Source organism: Phaenicophaeus curvirostris, chromosome 1, assembly GCF_032191515.1.
Source record: "Phaenicophaeus curvirostris isolate KB17595 chromosome 1, BPBGC_Pcur_1.0, whole genome shotgun sequence".
Taxonomy (NCBI): Eukaryota; Metazoa; Chordata; class Aves; order Cuculiformes; family Cuculidae; genus Phaenicophaeus; species Phaenicophaeus curvirostris.
This window is the reverse complement of record NC_091392.1, coordinates 42814973-42840025: the sequence shown is the minus strand read 5'-3', so window position 1 is coordinate 42840025 and position 25053 is coordinate 42814973. Positions and strand designations below refer to the sequence as shown.

The 25053-nt window shown below is 42.0% G+C and overlaps 2 protein-coding genes across 14 annotated transcripts in view; one reads left to right on the top strand and one right to left on the bottom strand.

Annotated features, from left to right (window-relative positions):
* Positions 1–25053, bottom strand: part of MRTFA (myocardin related transcription factor A) — a 506306-nt gene that overhangs the window by 222555 nt on the left and 258698 nt on the right. The window lies entirely within an intron of this gene.
* The window catches only part of TNRC6B (trinucleotide repeat containing adaptor 6B), a 133951-nt gene continuing 111372 nt past the window's right edge, over positions 2475–25053 (top strand). For 5 of the 13 annotated variants that reach the window (XM_069855380.1, XM_069855344.1, XM_069855334.1 and 2 more), the window contains exons 1-3: positions 3374–3544; positions 17928–18000; positions 24577–24675. In XM_069855380.1, coding sequence (XP_069711481.1) covers positions 3514–3544; positions 17928–18000; positions 24577–24675 — 203 coding nt within the window. In that variant the 5' untranslated portion in view covers positions 3374–3513. Of the gene's footprint in view, positions 2766–3372; positions 3545–4233; positions 4314–17927; positions 18001–24576; positions 24676–25053 lie in introns of those variants that run through there. The other 8 variants (XM_069855389.1, XM_069855308.1, XM_069855318.1 and 5 more) reach the window with 8 other exon arrangements.

The following is a 25053-nucleotide window of genomic DNA, read 5'->3' as shown; positions in this document are numbered from 1 at the left end:
TGGGGCAACCTGATCCAGTGGGAGGTGTCCCTGCCCATGGCAGGGGGCTTGGAACTAAATGATCTTTAAGGTCCCTTCCAACCTTAACTATTCTATGACTCTAGCGCATGCTCTTAGACTCTTTGGGCATCTCTTCAAGGTTGAATCCGGTCCTAGCTAGTTCTTCCTCTTATCATTGCACTAGTCCTTGTTATCTGGCTTAATTAGATATAGTCACGTTCTTTCCCATTCTTTCTAATTGCAGTCTTGTTAAAATTCCTTAGGTAAGCATAAGTATCCAGGATCTTGCCTGCTGCCCATGGCAGCTGTCACTTCTGGATATGACCAACCTGTGAAAGGCTCTGGCTCTTCCAAGGCAGACCGTGCCTCCACTGAACACCCGCAGATCTGTTCTGTAACGTGACAGGCACGTTCCATCTCTATTTCTCTCTTGCGCTCCAGAACAGTATTTTCACCTGTCCCACTATTCTGTTGATCAGGTTGTAACAGGATTCTCTGGAGGAGATAAAATGAAAGCATCAAACTGGCACGGAGCCCTGGGTGAGGTCAGGAAGTGACAGCCATCAAGAGAGCTGGGGTAGCTCAGCCTGGAGAAGAGAAAGCGCCGGAGAGACCTTAGAGCAGCTTCCAGTACTGAAAAGGGAACAGGAAAGCTGGGGAGGAGCTCTTTTTCAGGAGGTGCAGGGATAGGACAAGGGGGAATGGTTTTAAGCTTGTGAGTATTAATTTGTAAGTGTCGCTTCAGCTGGTTTATATGTTTAATTATCTTGTCATATAAATCTGTCTTGTATTGAGAGCTAATATGCAGACAATCTCCAGACATGGATAAGTAACTTTAAAGAATAAACACTCTCTCAGAGCTGCAAGGATTTATCGATATGCTTCATTGTCTTGTAAGATGTCATTGTCTTAGGACAAGAGAGAACCTGAAGGGAGTCTCCAGACATGGTTGGGTAACCGAAAAAAATAAACATTCTTTGGGGACTTATACGGTTCTTTTTCTAAAACTAGTATATCTACCCACAGCTTTTGTTACGATAGGATGCATTTTTAGAAGCGCATAATTCAGCACTGTGTCATAAAATATATTATTGCCTTTTCTTCAAAGATTTTGTCCTTTTATTTTACCAGTGAATAAACATTTCTCACACAGCGATGAAAGGGGAAGAGGAAAGCCGGGGAGGGGCTCTTTTTAGGGGGGGTGCAGGGATAGGATGAGGGGGAATGGTTTTAAGCTGAAAGAGAGGAGATTTAGGTTAGATATTAGGAAGAAGTATTGAAGAATTTCTTCACCGTGAGGGCGGTGAGGCACTGGCACAGGTTGCCCAGGGAAGCTGTGGCTGCCCCATCCCTGGAGGTGTTCAAGGCCAGGTTGGATGGGGCTTTGAGCAGCCTGATCCTAGCGGGAGGTGTCCCTGCCCACGGCAGGGGGGTTGGAACTGGGTGATAAGCGCCCTCCCAACTGTTGAAAACCCCTCACACACAGGCTCTTCCCGTTCCCCCCCCCCCAACAACCGCGGGGCCTCGCCCCCCCGGTCACGTGCGCGCCGGCGCGGGCCACGTGCGGGAGGGCGGGCGCGCAGCACGGCCCCGCCCGTCCCGGCGAGATTGACGGCGAAATCAACCAATCAAAAGCGCGGCCTCCTCACAGCCCCCCCCCCGCGCTAGCAGCTGCTGTGTCATTTGGCACGTGACGTCGGGGGCGGGCGCTGGTTGGCTGCGGGGGCGGCAGCCTCCGCCAATGGCCTCGCGCCCTTGACACCTGCTCTGGCCAATAGGATTCGGGGCGGGCGAGGCCGCCAGGGGATGGGCGGCGCCAAGGGTCAAACGACGTCGGGGCCGGGCCGGTGGCCGCGCCCAGCGGAGTCGTTGTGGCCCGTTTCCTCCTCGTAGCGCTGGCAGGCGAAGCGGGCGCCTCGGCGGGAGGGTTGGGTGCCCCGTGGATGGGGCAGGGAGGGGCGGGAGCCCGCGAAGGGGGAGCTGCCGGCCGCAGCGCGCGCAGCCAATCAGTGAGCGCTCAGCGACGCCGCTGCTCAATGGGAGAGTCCGGGGCTTCGCTGAGATTGGCGTGCGCCGCAGCCAATGGGCGGAGAGCTCACGGAAGCGCCTCCCAATGGGCGGTGCGAGTGGGCGAGGCTAAGCTGGGATCGACGTGCGCCGCAGCCAATAAGTGGAGCGCTCGCGGAAGCACCGCCCAGTAGGCCGCGCGAGGGGGCGGGGCTTCGCTGTGACCGACGTTCAGTTCAGCCAATGGTCGGAGCGCTCGCGGAAGCGCCTCCCAATAGGCAGCGCGAGGGGGCGGGGCTTCGCTGTGACCGACTCTCGTCCCAGCCAATGGGCGGCGCGCTCCCGGCAGCGCCTCCCCACGGGCCGCGCGCAGGGGCGGCGGCGGCGGCCGCAGACGAGCGCGCGGGGCGGCCAATGGGCGCGGGGGCGGGCGCGGCGCGGCCCAATGGGCGGCGCGGGGGCGTGTCCCGGTGTGTTTGGGTTCGTGCTCCTCGGGGGAGGGAGACGGCGGCGAGGAAAGTTTTTTTTTTTAATTTTTCGGTTTTTTTCTTTTCCTTATAAAATTTTCGGTAGGATCGTTTTTTTTTCTTTGTTTATGTTTTAGGAGGCGAGGCGCCTTTGGGATTTTTGTTGGGGGGGTTGGTTTTTTTTGGGTTTGGTTTTTTTTTTTCGCAGCTTCTTCACGTTTGTGTCCCCGGGTTCGCGTTTCCCCGGGCGGGCGGAGCCGCCCCCGGCACTGAGAAGAAGGCGCCTCAGCGGTGAGTGCGGGGCAGGCTCGGCTTCCACCCCCCCCCCTCCTCCTCCCCCTCCCCCTTCCCCTCCCCTCGCGGGCGGGCGCGCGCGCTGCCGGCCTCGCTCCCTCCCGCAGGGCCCTTCCCGCCTTCAGGACCCTCGCGTCGCTTCTGAGGGGGCCGCGAGCCCCCCCCCCCCCCCCCCGAAGCGGCGGCTTCAAGGGCGCTGCCCCCCCCTCCCCGTCTCCTTCCTCCTCCCTCAGCGCCCCCTCCCCACCGCCCCCCCCACCGCGAGCGGCTGTTCCCCCCCCCCCTTCCTCTCCTCCCCCCGCAGCGAGCGCCTGTCCCGGGGCAGAGCCGGGCGCGCGCACCACCACCCCCACCTCAGCCTCGCCTGCGGCTGTTCCCCCCGCATTTCCATCCCCCCCGTTCTCCATCCCAGCGATTCCAGTCCCGGGTCAGAGCCAGGCGCCCCCCAGCCCCGCCGCCCCTTCTCCTCCTTCCCCACCTCGCGTGTAGTGAGGCCGGTGCCCTCCTCCCGCTCCCGTTTATCCCGCCAGGGCCCCAGGCCGCTGCCCGGTGCGAGCCCGGGGGAAGAGCCGCCCGCCCAGGCCGGGGAACGTGTAAGGGCGGCGGGAAGGGGGGCGAGGAGCCTTCTTGTGGCTTGGGGAGCCAAGTGCCGTTGTGTGGCGTGGGGACAGCCCTGAGGTTACGCTTGATGCCACTGCAAACCGCGCTGGATGTGTTGGACATGGTGCCTGGTTAAAATGTGTGGATGTGGGCGGGAGGAGTGACCGTGCTCAGAGGTGTGTCCCAGGCATTAAAAAAAAACCAACCCAAAACACCAAAAATAAAGTTTAGCGAGCTGCTTGTAGCAAAATAAACGAGTGTTTCGTTTCTGGAGACACTTCACCAGCTGTGGATAACTGTTTGTAGCGTGATATCTCCCAAGCTCAAATCTGTGTTATGGAAATGCATGTAGGAGTAGCTGCTGCAGGACAGAGCTGAGGCTTGTTGAATAAAATGAAGTTTCAACAAAGTGTTTTCCTAGCTAAAGCAGAAATACTACTGTAAAAGGTACTTCATTATTCAATGCTCAACTTTTCACTGACCTTACAAGTAGTTGTTAAGATATCTCTCCAAAAAGTTAACTTCTTTATTACAATCTATAATTATTTTTTAATCATAACTTGTTACGGTTTCAGTGTCCCATCTTCATCCTCTTCTAAAATTGCGAATCTTCCTAAGGAACAGTAGTTTGATCTTTGGGCTTTGTATAGCTCCTTGGAAGGTCTGTTTTACTTAGCACTTTCCAGTGACATTGCTGTTCAGGTGAATCGGGTGGTAGTTTCTGCCACAACTGTTGTAAAGGCAATGGTCAGATTCACTGGATTGTTAAATACGTGCACAAATTAAAGCAGCCTTATAGTTAATTTTTCTACACTGGATTTGCTCAACAGTTCCCTCCTCTCCCATGGTAACTCTAATAGTACAGATTTCTTGGACCATACGTGCTGTTGAGAAACTGGGTAAATGCCCCCATCGGCTGTGTTACCTGAGGTCCTGAATTGAAAGGTAAAGTGGGGGTTTTCTGCATAGTCCATGGTTAGTGCAGGGACTGCCATGTAGATTTGTCTCGGGGACTGGTCTGTAAGGGTGACTTTACACCTGGGTTTAACTAAGTTGCAGGTAAAAACTACTCGATTCTGCAGTGAAGAAATAGCACTTCAAATAGCTGAGGATGGGGAAGTGGGAATGGAGCCCAAAGAGGTAGTAAGCGTAGTTAGCTTTTCTGCTGTGAAGTTCTGCGGGCAACAACATGCAGGCACATCTTTCTTTTGTAGAAGCTAGGTGAGGTTATCATAATTCCTTTTACTTTCATCTTGGTTAGCTATACTGCGTGTAAATGTTTTGTGTATACGCAATTTTATATAAAACTATACACGCATATGGAATTGGCTCAGAAGTTTCAGGGCTAGTTGGTAGAAGTCTAATGTGCACGCTTGTGAACTTGGTCTTGGTTTCTGTTTTCTCTTAATGTTACTGGGATGCTTAGTAAAGGGAATAATTTCAACCCTGTAATGTGAGAGTACTGAGAAAAAAAGTAACTTAATTATAAAACAGTGTCTCTTGATTAGGCATCCTTATGAATTGGTGCGTTACTGCAGTTTCTGTATAGCTGAAAATTTAGTTTGAAATCTAAGCTTTCATTTAAGTAACAGGCTCAAGTGTTTGGAATAAAAATATTGAAACCAAGTCAATAAAGGATTCATCTACCAGGGTTTGCGTATGACTGAATAGTCCAATAAAACACTCGGGTAGAATGTGTCTCATGGCTTTGCTGGTGATGAGTGTTTGATCATTAAAACTTGATGCTGAAGGATGATTTGAAGAGAGGAGAGCTTCAGGAGAAAATTCTGCTTAGTTCTGAGGTAGTACATTTCACCTTAGGTCTGCCTCCCTTTGTAGGAAGTCAGAAATAAACTTACTTTGCAGAAGTAATGTACAATATACATCATGTGTAGAGATGGGGACATCTGGAAATACAGGATGAAAAGTTGCATCCAGAATGATGGAAAGAATTAGAAGACTGCTATAGAATAGGGAACTTGGTAGTATGTTCAAATAAGGTTTATTCTCTTGGGGCGGTTGAGTGGGCTTTTTTTGGTTTTTTTGGTTTTTTTTTTCCTCCAGTAAAGCTGGTGTATTTCTGCTCACAGAAGAGATTGGATTTAGAATTAAGAAGTAGAACTGGAGATCATAGAATAAGTCTAAGGAGCTTAGTTATTGACTTGAATGAGTTTATTAATAGTCTTCTTAATGGTTCAGGTACTTTATTCTCCATTTTCTGCGGAGTGCTTGGATGCAAAGTCTTTTTTCCTTGTCACTTCTTGCCATTATCGTGTTTATTTTCTCGGCATGTCTTTCTATACATAGATATTGTCTGATTTGTGCAATAATAGTAATAACGATTAACAGTCATTTTCCAGCTTCTTTGCAATGGCGTGCCTCAGTAATTGCTCTCTAGTGCTGCTATTAGGTTCACAAATTCTGTCTATACTGAAAATTTACAAATTCTGAAATGCTTCTGCTTACGATGTACCTTATCACTTACACCTGTTTCATTCTTTATCATAAGAATTTATTTTTCATTCAGCTTTTTTCTGTGTATGATTTTTAGATCTGGAAATGCGTCATTGTGAAGAGCTGGCGTTGTTTTTCTTTATATGACAAATTAAGCATATTTAGCACATAGATAAGAGGTGAATTACCTGATCCCAGCCAACAATGGTTTTCTTTGAACTTTAAAGTTTTCTGTTACCTCATGCTTATAAAATGTGCTTGCCTGAATTATCTCTGGAATTGCTTTCAATAATCTGTTTCTTGCAATTTCAGACACTTTACTTATGAAACGTTACACTGTCCTGGGGAAAAAGTAGCAAGAAGGTGTCAGTCCTCTGTGCTAAGTTCTTGCTATTAGAACTGAAATGTTTAGCAGTAATGTGTATTTCCAGTTGTTTGACCAGATGCAGTAGGACGTGATGTGGATTCTTCCTGATAGTCTTCCTTAGCTTACTGTCTTTCACACTTCTCAGATAAAATATATACGCTGGGTTTGTTTGCTCTTTCAGCAAACAATGTGTGGAGTAGAGACTAAAGAATTGTTTTTTATTTCGTATGAATTCAAACTAAACTTTCTGCTACTATCTGCTAATGAAAATAGGGTGCTTTTTGGTACTCAGGCCAGCTGTCACTGTCAGACAAGTAGTTGCCTGTTGGTATTTCTGCTTGTGAGGTGACTAGGGTAATAATAATCAGGATATTCTGTTAGGTCTTCCCTGTCCTTTTCAGATGATAGTAAAACTCTTATTCTTCCTTGCATTTCTCTGCCTTACTGTTCCTACCTTCTTTGCATTGCACTTTTAGTTGTTCTTTCTTCTTCAGGGGAGTACGCATGCTTTGCTGCAAAGCACTGGTGTGTTTTATTTATAATTTCTCCTTTAGAGCAGTAGGCAGTCGAGTACATTAAATAATTTTCCCTTTGCCTTCTTATAGCGGTAAGAGGGAGGGGGTGGCTTTGCACTTATTATGGTTAGCATCATGTTGTGGGGGAATGTTCTGAGGTTTTAAAGTTTTCATCAGTGTCAGGGTTGTGGTTGGAGTTTGGATGGTCTCTGTGTTTACCATGGTACTGAGCTATGGAGATGACCTTTTCCAGTTTCAGCTACTCAGTACGGATTGCGTTTCTGGGCCCTGCCAGCTTTAGTTGTTCTGAAATCAGATATCTTGCATGTATTTCCTGATTTGAAATCTGTGGATTAGGAAAAACACAATAGTTCCTCTGTGGAAAAAAATCTATGAAGAAAATCAGTGTGCTATCTGAGACTCCCATTGTTTAAAAACTTTTAAATGTCTGTTTAAAAGGGCAAAATGCATCTGAAAGTAGCTCTTACCCGTTTTAGCTTTTAGGTCTGTGGAGAAGCTGCTTGTAAGGAGAAAGGAGGGGTACTATAGTGCAGCAGTCACGCTGCAAGCTATAGGACACTGTCAGAATAAATGTGTAAGCTGGTAGTCAACATATTTTGAACCTGATGGGCAGAAGATTGAAGACTCAAAAGCTAATTAGGGGATGAAAGGATAAGAAGCAAAGTTGCAAAATAAAGACTTGATAATTTTAGATAGAGGATTAGGCAAAAGGTGATAAAATAATATCATGTTGCCTGTGTGAGGGGAAGCCCTCTAAGCCATCTAAATGAGTAGTGAAGTAAAGAGTCATTAAATGTTTTTACTTGCATTTAATTTTTATAATTTCATCTTAGCTCTTGACAGCATTATAAGAAGTGAAAACTAACTTGACAAAGGGTTTTTTAGTAATGTTTTTTGGGGTTTTTTTTTGTTAGTGAAGCCTATTCTGTATTAGGAAAAATTCATTCTTTTAAGCCTTTTGATTTGGTAGAACGTAGTTTTTATGAATGCTGTTAACTTTCTTCTGTTAAGTTTAGCGATTTTCTCATTCAAGCCTCTTTTTCTTCTTCCTTTTCCTTTGATCATCTTGTATCCTAGAGTTGCAGGGGTTTTTTTCACTGAGTTTCTCTGTTTTTTTCTTGGAGCAAACACTGGTTGTGCCTTGCAGTTCTCTACTATGTTCTTCATGTGGCAAAAGTAGACTTTGTGGGAACGTTTCACCAGTTAAGTTGAACCTATGATTTTGAATGAAGACTATAAATGCTTGAAAAGCTGTATGCTGGCATTCTTGTTTTAATGCTGATCTCTTAAGTCTGCATATAATCAGAATTGAGAAACATCTGGGCTGCTTAGAGGTGTCACCACCAATTTCCCTGGCCCTGTGACCACTCTGCAAATACCTCATGGCTGTATCGCACATCTGGTAGGAAAGGGATTCACCTCTAGAGGACATAAGTAACTCTCCAGGGACTTGCCAGTCTGCTGTGGACTGATCATGCTTTGACTCTGGGGCGATCCACCAGTGCTAGCAGGACTAGGCCTTCTTGTCTTGCTGTGTCTTACAGCCAAGAGATATTAATTACCCAGCAGCTCTGTGTCAGCATGGTCTGATTATAAACTTGGATGTCTTGTGATCTGTGCGTGGCTGAGGAGAAACATGTTGTCCAGCTCTTGGCTTTTGCATTTGCAAACCTCTTACCTCTCTTCTGGGACGCTTTTTTGATCTTTAGAAATAATCTGATGACTCTTTATGGAGGCAGTTGAAGTGGCATAGAGTACATCTTGGATTCTGCTGTTGGCTGTAGTGAGAAAATGTTTATTATACAGCAGTACCATAACTTCGTGATTTAAATGTTTTCCCAGAAGTTACATTTTGTAGAAGGTTACATCACCTATACATTCACTATCTTTACTAATGCCTGGGATTTCTGTTGCTTACACACTGTGACTCAAGTAATACAGTATGTAATACAAATTTAGAGAAAGTATTAATATAATTTTTTTTAATTAATAAATTGTCTCATATAGGGTCTTTTTTTGTGGTGATTTTATACAGGCGCGGCTTGTCTGTTTCCTAGCCCTTCAAACACAAAGTGGGATACTAAAGCTTAAATTTTGAGGGTAGTTTAAACGTAGCTGTGCTTTTAGCATGGATAAACGTTTGGGCACTTTAGAATCTGCTCGTCCACTTTTTGTGGCTGGTGTGGTGACAGCATGAAGAACGTGCCGATTTTAGTTGTTTTTCTGTTATTTACTAATATTAAGCATATTTAATAAGATTTGGGGAAAGTTACTTATCTTTCTGACAGCACTCACTTTGCTGAATGGTACTTGAAAGGGAAAAAACTGGTTTTTACTGCACAGCTAGGCTTTTTCACTCACTTTTTAAAGGACTTGGTTGCAGTAAATCGTCTGTCTATAACTTTCTTTGCTCAGCCTTTTTAATTTTTAAAGTACACTGAGAAGCACGGGTAACTGGCCGATAATCTTGTCTTTTGTTGGAAGTTAACTCCTCTGGTTCTTTCATATTCAAAGGCCGAGTTTCTTTCTTTTCTCTGTCCTTGGCAGTTTAAGAATTGCAGAAAACGGATTCAAATTGAGAAAGACTTCCTGTTGATTGAAAAGTAAATTAGCTTGTGGAGATGTGTCTCTGGAGGAAAAAGGGTAGAAGTCCCATTGTATCAAATACTTTTAACATTCACTAATAAGTAGTGGGAAATGCTCCTGACAGGGTAACATCGTGTTGGCCTCAAGGCAACAATACAGTGGCATAATTGGTCTGTTCTGTCTCCAGCTCTAACCCTGTACTTCTCCACACTGGATAATGCTAGTTTCACCAGTTTAAGTAACTAGATAATCTGGTACTGCCTTGTGTGTGGGTACTGTCAGCTTCACTTGCCCCTGCTTCAGTAACTTTCGTTTTACGAAGTTTTAACTGAGAAAGTAACTGGGAAGTTTTATTACTGCAGTTTCAAATTGAATAAATGGTGAATAAAAATCAACATGTAAAAGTGAAAACCATTCAAACCTAGGAGCAAATTTCCAGAGTTAGGTTTTTAGATAATGGTGGGAAAGCTTGACTGTGAAAATTGTCACGTATTGCAAGTAGGTAGCCTAAAGTCAGACTTGTGTATAGTAAAGATAGGTTAGCTATTTTGCAGACACCACTTGCAGAGGAAAGATGTGAATGTTGAGCTGTTTTGTGTCAGACCAAAAAGACTGAACATTTAGGGCCCAGATCTTATATGTACTTGAGCAGGTCCAAAGCTCTTCTGGCAAGTAGTTTCAGATTTGGTAGTTTCTAACTGAGCGTGTTTATCAGAGATTACAGTGTTGAAGACTGGGTTTGTATTACTAATAACTTCCATTTTGTTTTCAAGTTAAAAAAAAAACATAAAAAATGAGCTTATTCCCTCATTTCTTTGGAGAAGATTGAAGTAGCATTGTTGAGTATAGAGCAGATTTTTTAAAATTACTTTTCTGTTCCTTTCTTAGATTGTCTAAGTAGCTGAAAAGTACAATTCAGACTGATGTCAAGCTATAAATACTGATGAAGCTGAACTTGGCAGCTGGTTATGTTGAAAGTTGGTGTATGCAATTATCAGAATTATTTTCTTAACAAGTCAGTATTTGTTTTCTTTGAGAATAATAGTGCTAAGATCTTGGACTTCTCTGCATATCTAGTCATGTTAGTAGGAAGTGAAAATGTCTGTGTAAAACAAAAATCTTAGTAATTAATGATTAGAAATGTGGTAAATACGGAACATTTATTTGGAAAGTTTCAGGGTGTAAACCAGCAAAGCGTGAAGTGAAAAAAAACAAACCAAATTGACTTAAGCTTCATTCTCGTCTTCTGCATCCCTAGTCCTCCTGGCTCCTTCTCAGCTCAAGTCTGGCTCTAAGCGTCTCCCCAAAGCTCTATTGCAAAATGTTGTGCCATGATGTAGAACTTCACTGTGTTCAACAGGCTGTGGGTGTTTCTGTCATCACTGCTGTAGGACTTAGCACTGTTGTTGCGGCACTGGCATGGACTTCCTAACAATGCAGCTCTTATTGTAAACCAAAAAATGGATGGTTTGATACTCTTCTAATTATAATACGGGAAAATAGTAAGAACTAACTCTAAAGAGTTTGAAAGTTGCACTACCTTCTGCATCAATCCTGTGATGCATTTGAATGATTTTTAGTAATGCTATATTTAACTCTTATGACTACCAAAGTTGCCATTTAAATGTTTCAATGGATAAACTGCCCCTCCCCCTTTCCTGGGCACTTGCCTGCTACTCACCTTATCAGCTTTAATTTAGTTACTACTGCTGGTTTTGATAAACGTGCTGTATTTAGGACTTGGATGACTCTTACTTTTGGCTCAAAAAGCAACCTTTGATCCTAGTTGTGTTTTGTGGTACGAACAATCTGATGGGATGATTCTGTTGGGATTATCAGCAGTATAGTTATTTATAGCCTTCAGGTTTAAAGTCAAGCTGTTGAGAAGTAGACTTCCCTCTCATCATAATGTTCTGCTTAAAATGGACAGAAGCATTTAAGTCTCTGGTCTAGTACAACATGCCTCCTCCTTCTTTCTCTTCACCTCTTCTTCGGGAAACTCAAGTCCTCTGTATTCTGAAGACTTTCTGTCATCTTGCAGATGTCCTGAAATAAAGGCCTGCTATCAGTGTACTGGTTTTGCTTCAGCCATACTGGAGCGCTGGGAATGCTAGTGTATGTGGATTGCTGGCACTTGGAGCACATTGACCACATCCCCATTTTTCCCCACTAGGGCACTATTAAATTACAAGATAATAATAATACTCATGTTAATGACTGCTGGTGTGCTGTTAGGATTTGGAGCCTTGCTACCATTATCAAGCCAAAGCAGTATTAGCAGTGTGAAATAGCCCCGTTTTCTGTGGCTGGAAAGCATTAGCTTGCAAGACCTAAGAGAATGGAAGATGAACAATTGAAGACAGTGAGTGTTTTATAGCAATAGTTTGTTTACAATTTTACTAAAATTTTCTTTTATTGTATGCTCTGGGTAAAACTTTGATATGGAGCATCAAAAATAGCCAGTGTTCTCAGCTCATCGTGTTTTTAGATCCTAGATACTCCAGTCGTCACCAAAACTCTTACTGTGCTGCTGACTGTCACAGGCAGATTGGAGAGGGGAGAGAGCAAGGGGAATGTTCCGTGCTCCAAAGAGGCTACAGTCAAAGACGAGAAATAGGTGGAAGTAGAGTGTGATTCAAGAATTTGGATAAAGGGTACTCTTGACAACTTCAGTTTCTATATTTTTCTGTAACACTGTGGCAGAGTGGTGAAGGACTTGAAGAGGAAAAAGTGCAAATAGTTTTGAGGATGTTTATTACATATATATATATATACACACACGAATATGCCTGTGTGCATATGTATGTAAACGCATGTGTATCTATATGCTTCAGCCAAGCAGAATAGTTAGTGGGACAGCACACAAAGGACTTGGGAAATTTTAAGATTGTGGGCAGCCTTGGGCTGATTATAGTGGGGATGTAACCTTGATTGTAGCTGAGAAGTGATCTGTAGCGTAGGATAGGCTGGTGAGAGAGACAAAATACTTTTAATGTTTATTGTAGCCTTTAATGGATTCTTCGGCAAAACCAGGATGAGCGGGAAAGAAGTGAATTTTTATGTTGCTTTGTGCAGTAGAAAGTCACAAAAAGGTGTAAGCAAAACATTTTTAAATACACTTTTTTTTTTTTCCTTTAGTGGGAGGAGAAACATTTAGCACCTTGGAAGTTGTTTATGTAAATGTTTTGGAACGCTGGGAAGGTGGCAATGTAATGTTCTGTTTTCAGCTCATGTTTCAAAGCTGTCTTCACATTCAAAAGGTAGGAACAGGATTTTCTAAATAGAAAGTCTGATTTAGGGCCGTGTTTGTGCAGTCCAGGGCTGCCTTTCTTTACTTGCTTGAAACCGATTATCAAGTAGCCAGGTGAGCAAATGAATAAAATTTTTTGCTTTTTTAAAGATTTTTTTTTTTTGTAGGCACAAGTTAAGAAATATTACTTATTTGCTCAGAAAAAAACCCATAGAAGTTATTTGAGAAGCATCTTTTTGCACTTGTTTTTTGTATGAAGACATTCTTTAGTGAGGTTTTTTTGTTGGTTTTTTTGTTGTTGTTGTTGTTGTTAATGTTTGGAGTTGCTTGAGCAGCTCGTGTAATTTCCGCAAAAAATGCTGGCATCTTCAGGAGTGTTCTATTTTATGAAGGTGGTTTGCTAATTTATATTTGGGCTGTTGATGTGAAAAGACTTCTGTGCTGTGAGTTAGGGCTTGTTTTGTATGTATAGGTTAATGATGTAACTTCTGTGTAGCCCTTCTATATTCATGTTCCCTTAGCAATGCTGTACAGACAAATGTACATGGTATCTGTTGCAAGTTACTTATCTTGTTGAAAGTGGCTTTGTCATATCTACGTTAACGTCTGAACCATTTTCCATATAGCACAAAAAACATCAGTGCAGAGAAGTTAATATTAAACAAAATATGAAGTTGTGCAGCCAACGCTGAGTGAAACAGAACAGACATTTTATCATGTGTCATGTTTTAATGTAGAACACCACAGTGATTTTTGTGGAATACTCAGTTGCTGTTGCTGAATGTCGTTTTCTGGGTTTTCTTTTTTTCACAAGAGGCTGAGCATTTCTGTCTTTTCCTGTTCCTCCTGGCTGCTTTTTTTAGAGTTATATCTTTAGTTCACTTTTCCTTGAAGTGCTAATCCTTCCTGGATTTCCTTCCACCTAACTAATGCAAAGAGATGGTTCTAAACAAGGTGAAAGATGGTTCTAAACAAGGTGAAAGAAAGAGATTGTAAATCTCTCTCAAGCACCAGTAGCATCTCTCCTCCTCCTAGGAATTATTTCTAACTGATTACAAGTTACATCTCCCTATTCAGTCTTGAAAAGTGAAGTAGAGGACTCCCCACGCTGAGACCTGGGTTGTCCTGGGTAATTTTTATGGTAAATCCTGACTGTTACAGTGCTAGTGTGCTGTAGATGGAAAAAAAACCACCATGAAGTATTTCTGTATAGTTTTGAATTTGCGAATACCTTTAAGCCATCTTCCCAATATTGTAGTTGGTTATGTGATGTCTTTGTGTAGTTATGTCAGCAGATGGTTTTTGTGAGTGATATTTGTAGATAGTTTGAGGCCTTTTGAGCAGAGTGTGCTCTTGGTCGCCTTATCAGAATCATTCCACAACAAAACATTTAAAATTAAGATTTGCTGCCGTCAAATGTTTACCCACTTAGCAAGGGGACAGTTAAACCACAGTGGCAGCAAAGACTGCCTTTTTATCTCTAAATGTACTGTTGTTAGTCATAAATTATTTAATGGAAATCTTGCCCAGAGAGCTCTTAGTTAATGCTAGAAGCTCAGGAAAAAAATGTTCCGTTTATGACAGGTAGTCCAGTGACAGGAGCAGTTTGTCACTAGATAATGCTGTACATTGCGCATGAGCAGTAGCCAACAAGATGACGCAGTGACTTTAGAAATGTGCCCCCTGTTGGTTGCCTTCACAACAAACCTTTCTTTTATGGTGCCTGAGTAACAACAACTGCAATAATTTAGATTTTAGTGATGTTAACTTGGGTGGATGTTGGTAAACCGATAGTTCTGGACCTTTTTCATTCCTGGAAGTTGGTCACATTTTGCAAAACCAAAATTGGAGTATTTAATTCTAGCTGTGGTTAAGACAGAGTGGTGCAATCTGAATGATTTGAAATGGACTTGTGTAGCCAGTTCAGTGCTCCTCATATGTTATTTTGAAATAGGGTTGAATACCTGACAATTGGCAGGTAATGGATTAATTTTTACACATAACATTTCAGGAGTTATTGTAGGGTTACATAATCACTTTCCTTGAACACATCCCTGTGTGTTCTCTCAGTTCTTATGCAACAGATCAGTTTCACCCCATGTTTTTTCAGAGTTGTGAATAGAAATTACATTTTTAGAGCTTCCTACTGTTGTCAAATCTCATAGTAGGAAATTCTGTTGCACATGCTACCAGTGCTTACTGTTACTACAGATTTGCATGGAAGTCTGGGGGTAAGAATTTGAAGGAAATATTTCCCAGATGGCAGCCTGTTCCTTTCAGTTCTATGCACCTGGAATATTTTGTTGTTCCTACAGAGGCAGCTTATGTGAGGTGACCAGAAAGGAAGTATTTACTCTAAGTGAAGAACTTAGTGCACGAATGTGGAAAGACATGCTGCACCCTAAAAAGTACTGTAGAAAAAAAGCTAGAGTGGAAGTCCTGATTCCATACAGGGTTTTCTGCTGCTACATAGGTTCTATAACCCAGCTAAGCAAATTGCTGTGCTTGACTGTATTGGAACTAGAAATACATGCAGAATATTTGGGGGGTTACAATGCACGTGCATACAATTCTAGTCTGTCAGGGTAGGACTTAACATGTTTAAACCAGGAGTATGTAGGTATAATGAATTGTTTCTGTTATTGCAATATAATAGAGACTGAAACTGATCTTTCAGTGTGTCTGGGTGATTGAACGAATAAGTAAGTGTTGGAGTTCGCTGATTAATACTTGGTTATGAACTGTCACTGTTCTTTGAGAGAAGAGGGAGGTCTCCTCTTTGTTCTGTCAGAGGAATGGTGCCTAAATTGTGGGTGAGGTTTTCTTGTTTGTTTTTTTTTTTTTCTTTTTCTCCCCTCTGGCTTCCTAATCAAACTGTGTCTGCTTTCCTGGCTAACACTTTCCCGATGTCTGCAGTCCAGGCAAGCTGGTTGATGCATTCTGACGCCCTGGCTGCCAGCAGTAAATACTTGCTCTGAGGATTAGAACTGGGAGGAGATGTATGCATGATATTTAAATTCTACTCTGAGGGAGGTAGACACTGACATTCTCTGTGCTGTAACGTCTTTGCAGTCCCACTCAGCTACACTGTGCATTCTGTCTTTAACCCAAACTGTTTCCACTGGATTATACTGTCTTGTGCTGCTCTGATTTTGCTAATTAACATCTTTACTGCTATAGAAACATAGGTCTAAATTTGTCAGAGTAAGGGGAGGGTGATGATCAGTCTTTTCTTGTCTCATGTCTTTCAAAAGTCAGATAGGTACTGATGAGAGGCTTTTTTCAATTAGGTATAGGAATCCATACTCCTTCATGAGTAAGATTCTGTAATGAGATAAGACAGATTGACATAATTAGTAGCAGTTCTCTCTTTTCCCATGGAGACATTAGTGATCCATAAGCATGTGGTGGTACGTCTGGAACTTTGAATGCTTTTGCTAGATACTAATGCTGTGCTATTTCAGTGTCCAGCCTGCAACAGTCCCTTTCTCAGAAAAGCTGCTTTTTGGCCAGCTTCTGCAGTATTTCCTATACTCCAGTTTCAGCTACTGTGCTGTCAGAAAGTGCACAGATGCTTCATTAGTCTTGCTTTTTGGCTGATACTCTCATTGGATGGTGATATATGTCAGATACACAAGATAAAACTGCTATGTCAACAACAGCCTTTGAAGTATTGTGTGCTTAACTGTGTGGATTAATAAGTGTGTTAAATGGCTTGGCTGGATATTTGAGATGTTTTAGGGAGATTTAACATTCAGCTAGGGAATCAGTTTTTCATTTTTTCTATAGATTAGGAAATTAATAGGAAAAAAATGAAATCTTGCAGACAACAGAGTGGGTTACTCTTACCTCTACATATTATTTTAAATATATTTCAGTAGCAGAATTATTTCTTTAATTTTCGGCTGTCTAGTGAAGCCAGGTAAATGCGGATTGCTTTACTTATTTCACTAAGATGAAGGCAGTGGGTCGTTGTTTTTTTTTCACTAGAGGAAGTACTGTGGAGTGGTAGTTGTTATGGCTTCTTACTCTTTTTAGAGTATGTTTCCTTCTAATATAAAGGTATTCAAGAGTTTGATTTTTATTAGACTTCTGTCTCCAGAGCCTTAGTTTCTAACTGATTTTAAGTGCCTTGCCTGGTGAAAACATTCTCAGTTTAGGCGTGGACTTACAAGGTTGCTAATACTTTTTGGACATCATAATATTAAGGTGATGATGTACTTAGTGTAGGTTTTTCACTTGGAGAACTGCTTCAGAGTGAGTGAGAAGACTGAGCACGTTGCACCTCTGCTTTGATAGTACTTTGACTGAATGTTCCTTTTCTGGTTGAAAAAAAAGAACACTTAAATGTTGTGCCTCTGTGTAATAAGTAAACAGTTCAAAACTGTTGTGAGAGGGACAAAATGATGAGTAATAATGAGCGAATTGTAATTTGCTGCCAAACAAATAACACTTTCAGCACATATACAAAATCTGCATTGTCTAGTTTAAACGATAACATTATTTTTCCTCTTATTTACCTGTGAGGAAATGTTAGCCCTTTTTTCTCCCAAGTGGTTTCTGTTGCAAAGTTTACAGAAACTTAGAGAGTGACAGTAAATCCTTGGAAGGGAAAATTGCCTGCTTTATATCAGTTTGAGATTTCTGCCATGCAGCACTGTGCAAGGCACATTTAGACTTCAGTGCCAGGCCTGTTACCTGTAGTATTTAATGAAGACTCAGAACAAGCTCATCAGCCAGCAGACTAAATGCTGTAGGTGCAGATATAAGATACCTCTTAAGTGGTTTGATGTGTCACAGTACAACGATTCTTACTTTTTCACAAAACCAATTGTTGTTATCAGTTGTCTGGTGGTTGGTGAGGATATTAAATATGTGGAAACAGTGAACAATATTTTTTTTAACATTTTCTGTGCGGTAAAGATGCATTTCCAGCCATGGTCCAATTTTATTCTATATAAGCCTAAATCTGCTAAAACTTGAGCCTAAATTTGAGCCTAAGATTCAGCATATATATAAATATAAATATATTTCTTGCCTTCGAAGAATAATTTCCTGGAGTGGGGTGCCAGTTAAAGTGGAAGAGCAGTGAGGAGAAAGGTACCTCTCTCCTTAATTGTAGCCCTAACTGCAGTTCTTTTCTCTGTTTTCCCCAGTGTTGCGTAAATGACAGGGGAGGGAGAGCGGACTGTAATGCTGCTTTTGCGATTACAAGTTTTTGTTTACCTTACATGATTTCATTAAGATTAATTTAGCTTTTGCTGTAAGGGTTGCTAAGCTTTAGAGAAAAATGGCTCTTTATATGGTTTTATCTAGTAATGCCCATAGTTGGCTGACCTTTTAAATTGTTTTTTGTCTCCTTGTAGGGTTTCGTTTTTGCACTGAATGTAGCCAGGACAGATCCTCGCGGGCTTCGGCAGCCCTTGGAAACTGTCAAAGGTAAAAATCAACCAAAGGTCACTATTGAGGTCTTCAAAGTTGTGTGTAAACATTAGCCTGTACTTTTTCTTGACCAGCTGTAGGATATATTGCTGTTTTCATATACTTTCTAGTGTGTTACTTCCTGTGGGTTTGGCTGTGGACTTTTTGTCAGCTGAAATTGATACCTATGGTGGTTTTCTTTGAAAATAAACTAATTTATGATGAGATTTTAAAGTCACTGCAATTGGTAAGTGGTTAGTTCCTACAAGCATTGAAGTTACATTCAAATTTTGTTTGTCTTTTGGATGTTCTTGCTTTCATCTCAGTACCTCTCTACTTGCATTTAAAATGACAAAAAATACTCTGTTCCTTTTCCATATGTTAAATTTTATGTTGCTTTTGTACGTTGGTAACAAACTCCATGTAATGTAAAGCAGTAGTAATTAGATATAATATGGCAGGACCATCTGTTAAAAAATAACACTTTTTTTGTCTGCATACCTAGATAGAGGCTAATGATTGCAGTCATGTATCAATGTGATTGTGTCAAATAAGCATAGTTTCATAGTTCCTTACAGTGCTGCCTTGTTCTAGCTGCTTTTTTCCCAAATATACTATATATACAAGATCACCATCTTGGCCAAGAGCGTTTGTAGGACAGTTTTGCTTTGTGCTCCTGTGAGAGAGTTTGGGGCCTGCTGCAGCTTCCCAACTGTCTCTAACGGTGACCGTTTGCACAGCCTTCCTGTCTTTCAGGATTTTTCCCATGGGCTATATACAATTTTGCCTTTGGCATTCATAGGAACTGCAATGGGTTTTACATTAATAAGTGCTTCTGTTGCTACTCTTGAGAAGCATGAAATATTTTTTCTTCTATATCAAAAGAACAACAATTTTGCACTTTAGTCCATATTTGATTGCTGCTGACAATCTTAAGAAAAAGCATTGCAGTATGAAAGACTGTTGTATTACATAAGGTGATTAGTTCCAGTGACACCTGCTTGATGAACAGAAGTTTGAAGACATTCGAATTCCAACTCTCTCTTGCTAATGAAGACCTGGTATTTCTGAGTAGCGGACCTTTCTGTCTGTGGGGGGAAAAGGAGGTCTGAAGAAGCACCCTGTTCACTGGTTTTCAGGGATTCCAGAGAAGAGCAACGAAGCTGGTGAAGGGGCTGGAGAACAGGCCTTATGAGGAACGGCTGAGAGAGCTGGGGTTGTTTAGCCTGGAGAAGAGGAGGCTGAGGGAAGACCTCATTGCTCTCTACAACTACCTGAAAGGAGGTTGTAGAGAGGAGGGTGCTGGCCTCTTCTCCCAAGTGACAGGGGACAGAACAAGAGGAAATGACCTCAAGCTCCGCCAGGGGAGGTTTAGGCTGGACTTTAGGAAAAAATTTTTCACGGAAAGGGTCATTGGGCGCTGGCAGAGGCTGCCCAGGGAGGTGGTTGAGTCACCTTCCCTGGAGGTGTTTAAGGCATGGGTGGACGAGGTGCTAAGGAGCATGGTTTAGTGATTGATAGGAATGGTTGGACTCGATGGTCCGGTGGGTCTCTTCCGGCCTGGTTATTCTATGATTCTATAAGCATATGGGAATTTGACTGGGGTTTCACTTGTGAGAATGGGCTACAGTACACTAGTGAAGAGTTTTCATCAGGTGCTCAACACTGTTCCACTGAACTTATAAGTGGTAGCTGCATCCATCATCCTGATACCACTGAATGAAATGTGTACATCTTTGCTGCAGAAAGAGGTGGAATATGAATAGGACCGAATATCAAACTGGATTGTCCCAAAGCCATATTGTTTTATGACAGGACAATATTATAATAGGTATTAAAGTTCATAAGAATTGCAGCTAGTTCATATTAACGAGTGTTTTTACCTTTGAAAATAGATTCTCATCACTATATGAGATTTAAAGGAGTTAAATTTTAAGGAGCTTTTACCAGTTTTAGGCAAGCATGTGTTGCTATTTGCCAGGCCTTCCTCGGAGTCCTCACTCAAGCTGAAGTTGTTTGATTTTACTGGAAGACACCAGGTAAATAAAAAGACTAGGGAACTTGAGTCCTAACTGAAGTAGTTTTGGTGGATATATGCAAGAATGGAAGAGGAGGATTATCATACTTTCGACTTTTTCCAAGGGTGACTTGGATAGATGTCAGATCTGGAAATCTAAATGCACTATCTATAAACTTTACGTATTTTTATTCCATGGGAATCTGGCAACCATATTTTGGAAATAAGTAAATAAATGTCTCTTGGCATTTGGCCTTTTATCCAGTCCTATAGGACACATACAAATTTTGATTGCCTGTCTACCCTCTGACTTTTAGCCCTCTGTTCAGAAGCTAGAGAGCTGAAGAGGCTGTGTCAGCAACGTATGATAATAGTGTTTCTTCATATGCTGCTACTAAGAAATCACTTTGGCTGAGAAGTTATCTTCAGTTGTTAGACTGCTACAAACGTCTGCCATGGTGGTAGTTTCCCATGGATCCAGGAATTCCCAGATGCCTCGTTTGGGCCATAAAGGCACTAGAAATGCTGCACTCTTACCAGGAGATGTGAAAATCAAAGATTCATGTGTGCAGAAAGGACATAAAAATCATAGTAAATAACTGGACTCATTTGTTGCCTGATGTTTTGCCTCCTGAAAGAAGACAGAAGCAGAAGCAATGCGGAAAAATACAGTGAATGGTAGTGTTCGGCAAAACTTCCTCTTGCAGCACCTCTTGCAGTCTGTGGCTTAGGGTTTTCCCACACCAGATGCAAGTTTATTTAGGTGAATTTTCTTCTCCCCTTGTGAATTTTTACAGTAAATTACAGAACCTTATAAAACTTCCACCTTCTTGCATTTGCATATGAATGAGTTTACTCTAAGCACTGTATAAAATAGCATGATACATATTTGAACATTAGAGCTGATAAAACTTGTATTATGGTACAAGTGAAGACTAAATGAACAAACCTTTCCTTTTTTTCTCCATTACATTTGCTTTTTTATAGATTTTTCTTTTTTTTCCATTTCTTATTCTGTTCTCTGCTATGGATAGTTCCAGTGTATTTAACCTGCCCTCTGTGGGAGAGCTTGCTTATCCTTGTTCTTGTAGACTTTCTGTGGTTTTTTGTTTTGTTTTATTTCCTAGTTCTACTACTATTTGGTAGTTTTTTGTCTTCTTCCTGGAGTAGCATATGAAAACTCTTGTTAAATTTCACAACTTTCTTTTCCTCTGGTAGTGAGAAATATATCAGAAGATAAACATGGCCAGTTCAGTGCCATACCAATCTCTCTGGCCAAAGCTGTTTTGAGACCTTAGACTATCTGTCTAAGTCTGTGGAGCTTCCCAATTACTTGAAGCTGATATTGCAAAATCATGTTCAGAAACTGCCAGCTCCAGAAGCTGTAGGGTCGGTGTCAGAAGCTCTGGGTGATGAAGTACCATGGACAGGGACTGCTCGGTGCCCTCTCCTCCTGCACAGAGCAGGGGAGGGGTTAGCAGGGAGAAATGCTTGTGTATGCAGGAGGATGTTGGTGTAGATGCATGATACAAGCCTTGCTTAGCATTTGATATATTTGATTTTTTATTATATGCTGCAGGCCGAATATTTGGTAATGGTTTAGGTGAGAGTTCTGCTTTATCCTCATTCCTCTTTAGCTAGAAAAGGAAATTACTATGCTGTAAGTCTCTACAGCTTTCATACTTTGTATGAGAATATATGATATTATTGAACATAACAGCTGGTTGGTTATAAGATTTAATAAGTTCTATGTAAAATTTTGTAGCTTCAGGCCCTTTACATTTGTAGAAGATACTCTTCATTCTCTGTGTCAACTTAATAGCCATGAAAGACTTTGTCTAGCTATGCAGAACTACAGAAAACATGGGCAGTGCATACAGCCTTACATTATGAACGGGCTTTAACCTTGAAATGAAGGAGGTGTGTTTAGATGAACAATTTCCAAGCTTTCTCTTTCTAACCTCATTACTATTTGAACTTCCAAAGCTGTCAGTTTCTTGGAATTGCTGCTGTGAAGGTGATGGCAGAGTCAGCAGCTCTGTAGCTGTGGTGCAAAAATGAAGTGGAGAGTCTTTAAATAGTTTTTAAATACTAGTGCAGTTGAAGAGTTACAGCGTCTTGAGAAGGATAGCTATTACAGGCCAACAGCTCTGGTCTTTAAAAGAGTTTTGAACACAGTGTGAGCCCTTACTTACAACATACCTGGAATGTTATAGGTCTGCCGGTGTGTTTGATTTCCTAAATTGATTAATCCGATCTATTACCCCTGAAAGATAGCTCATCCTCTAGAGTAGAATACATTCTAATCTTTGTAACCGATGTCTCCTTAACTAACTGCATTGTATTCTTCCATAAATTACTTTACAGTTCTAAGGATGGAGTTTGGAGTGTAGATTTTATTGAGTTGGAACTGCACTGGTGTTGTCAAAAAACTTTAGAGATAAATGACCAAGCAATTCAATACTGAAGATACTGGGAGCTGTAGGCCGACACTTCCAGTTTAACATAGGTCAAAAGGTGAATGATTTCATCAGTTCCCAAAACCATTTAGGACCTGGAATATATTCATTTCTAAAATTAAGTCTAGGAAAACTGGAGGAACCTCAGCATTTATAAGTCTATGGGACCTGATGAGATGCATCCCAGAGTCCTGAGGGAATTGGCAGATGTGGTTGCCAAGCCGCTCTCCATGATATCTGAAATGTCATGGCAACTGGGAGAAGTCCCTGGTGACTGGAAGGAGGGTAACGTTGTGACCATTTTTAAAAAGGGCAGAAAAAACAACCCAGAGAACTACCAACCTGTCAGCCTCACCTCCGTGCCTGGGAAGATCATGGAACAGATCCTCCTAGAAGCTCTGCTAAAGTACATGGAGGACAGGGAGGTGATTAATGTCAGACAGCACAGCTTCACCAGCGACAAATCTGGTATGACCAACTTAGTGGCTTTCTATGATGAGGTGACCACAGCAGTGGACATACATAAACCGACGGATGTGATCTGTCTAGACTTCTTTAAAGCCTTTGACACAGTCCCCCACAACATCTTCCTCTCTAAATTAGAGAGATATGGATTTGATGGGTGGATGGTATGGTGGATAAGAATCTGGTTGGAGGGTTGTATTCAGAGAGTCGTGGTCAATGGCTTAAAGTCCAGATGGAGATCCGTACCGGGATTGGTGCTGTTTAATATCTTTATCAATGGTACTGACAGCGAGATTGAGTGCACCCTCAGCAAGTTTGCAGATGACACCAAGCTGAGTGGTGTGGTTGCCACATGAGAAGGACAGGCTGTCATCCGTAGAGATCTGGACAAGCTGGAGAAGTGGGTCTGTGAGAACCTCATGAGGTTCAACAGGGCCAAGTGCACGATCCTACACCTGGGTCGGGGCAATGCCCGTTTTCAGTACATGATGGGGGATGATGTGATTGAGAGCAGCCCTGCAGAGAAGGACTTGGGGGTGCTGATTGATTAGAGACTCGACATGAGCTGGCAACGTGCGCTTGCAGCCCAGAAGGCCAAACTGCATCCTGAGGGAAGTGATTCTGCCCCTCTGATCCTCTCTTGTGAGACCTCATCTAGAGTACTGTGTCCAGTTCTGGAATCCTCAACATAAAAAGGATATGGAGCTGTTGGAATGGGTCCAGAGGAAGACTGCTAAGATGATCCAAGGGCTGGAGCACCTTCTCTGTGGGTACAGGCTGAGAGAGTTGTTCAGCCTGGAGAAGAGAAGGCTCTGAGAAGATCTTACAGAGAACTTCCAATACCTGAAAGGAGCCTACAAGAAAGCTGAAGAGGGACTATTCATAAAGGCTTGTGGTGATAGGATGAGAGGGAATGGGTATAAACTGGAAAGGGACAGATTTAGACTAGACATAAGGAAGAATTTCTTCACAATGAGGGTGATGAGGCACTGGCACAGGTTGCCCAGGGAAGCTGTGGATGCCCCTTCCCTGGAGGTGTTTAAGCCCAGGTTGGATGGGGCCTTGGGTAACCTGATCTGTGGGATGTCCCTGTCCATGGCAGGGGGGTTGGAACTAGATGATCTTTAAGGTCCCTTCCAACCCTAACTCTTCTGTGATTCTGTGAAAAGTTCCCTAAACTGAGAATTGAGAGATGCTGTGGGATCTCTTGAAATCTTAACAGTTTTTCAAACTAATAACATTTAGATTGTCTGTACGCTGAATCTATGAAGCTTATATTTTGACAAAAGCTATTTCTTAGTAAGAAAGAACTGCTCAGCATTGCTAATCCATGTGATTATTCCTTACTGACCATAGCTTTAGTGAGTAAACAAAATGAGTACTTAAAATAGTAATGTTGTATTTTTAAAATAAAAAAAAATAAAGTATATTCCTGTTTGGAGCTGTTTTTCTCTTAATTGAGTTATGTCTGATCCTGGACAACAGTTGCCTTTGCTTGTTTGTGTAAAAGATAAATTCAGCAGCTCTGTGCAGAATGGGAGCACTAACTGTTGTATCCTAGAAGTGTTACTTACATGAACTGCAATCTCATATAACATTGTGAAAGGCAGAAAAATAATTGTTTTTAAAATATCTTTCTTTTTTATCTTTTAGGCAGTATTTTGCATTTCTGCAGAGCTTTGCACAGATCCTGTTCCCATGCAAACTGATGAGGGAGAAATACTGGAGGAAGGCAGTCCCAAGGTCAGTGAGGTAAACACCACTGTGTTTTGGAAGAACAAAAGCTTGCTTGGCTGAGACGTAAGAGAAATGGAGTGAATACTGACTACTGGTAGAATTTTCAATAAACACCTGCATGCAAGTGAATAGTATTTATTACCCTGGAGAAATTTTTAAATAAAGTGTTTTTAAAGGCCTTTAGAAAGGCAGGGTTTTCTGCTGTCTTCTAAGGATTGGAACATGTGTCTTAGGGCACTCCCAGGAAGAAAAGAGGAAATTCTTGCGAAGAAATACTAACATTGATTGTATTCCATCTGTTGGAACTGGAAGGGGTTGTTAAGCTTTCTCTCCTACCCACCCTCTTGACTGACTTAAAGAACTGGGGGTGTGGGCTCCTAGCTGCAGGTATCA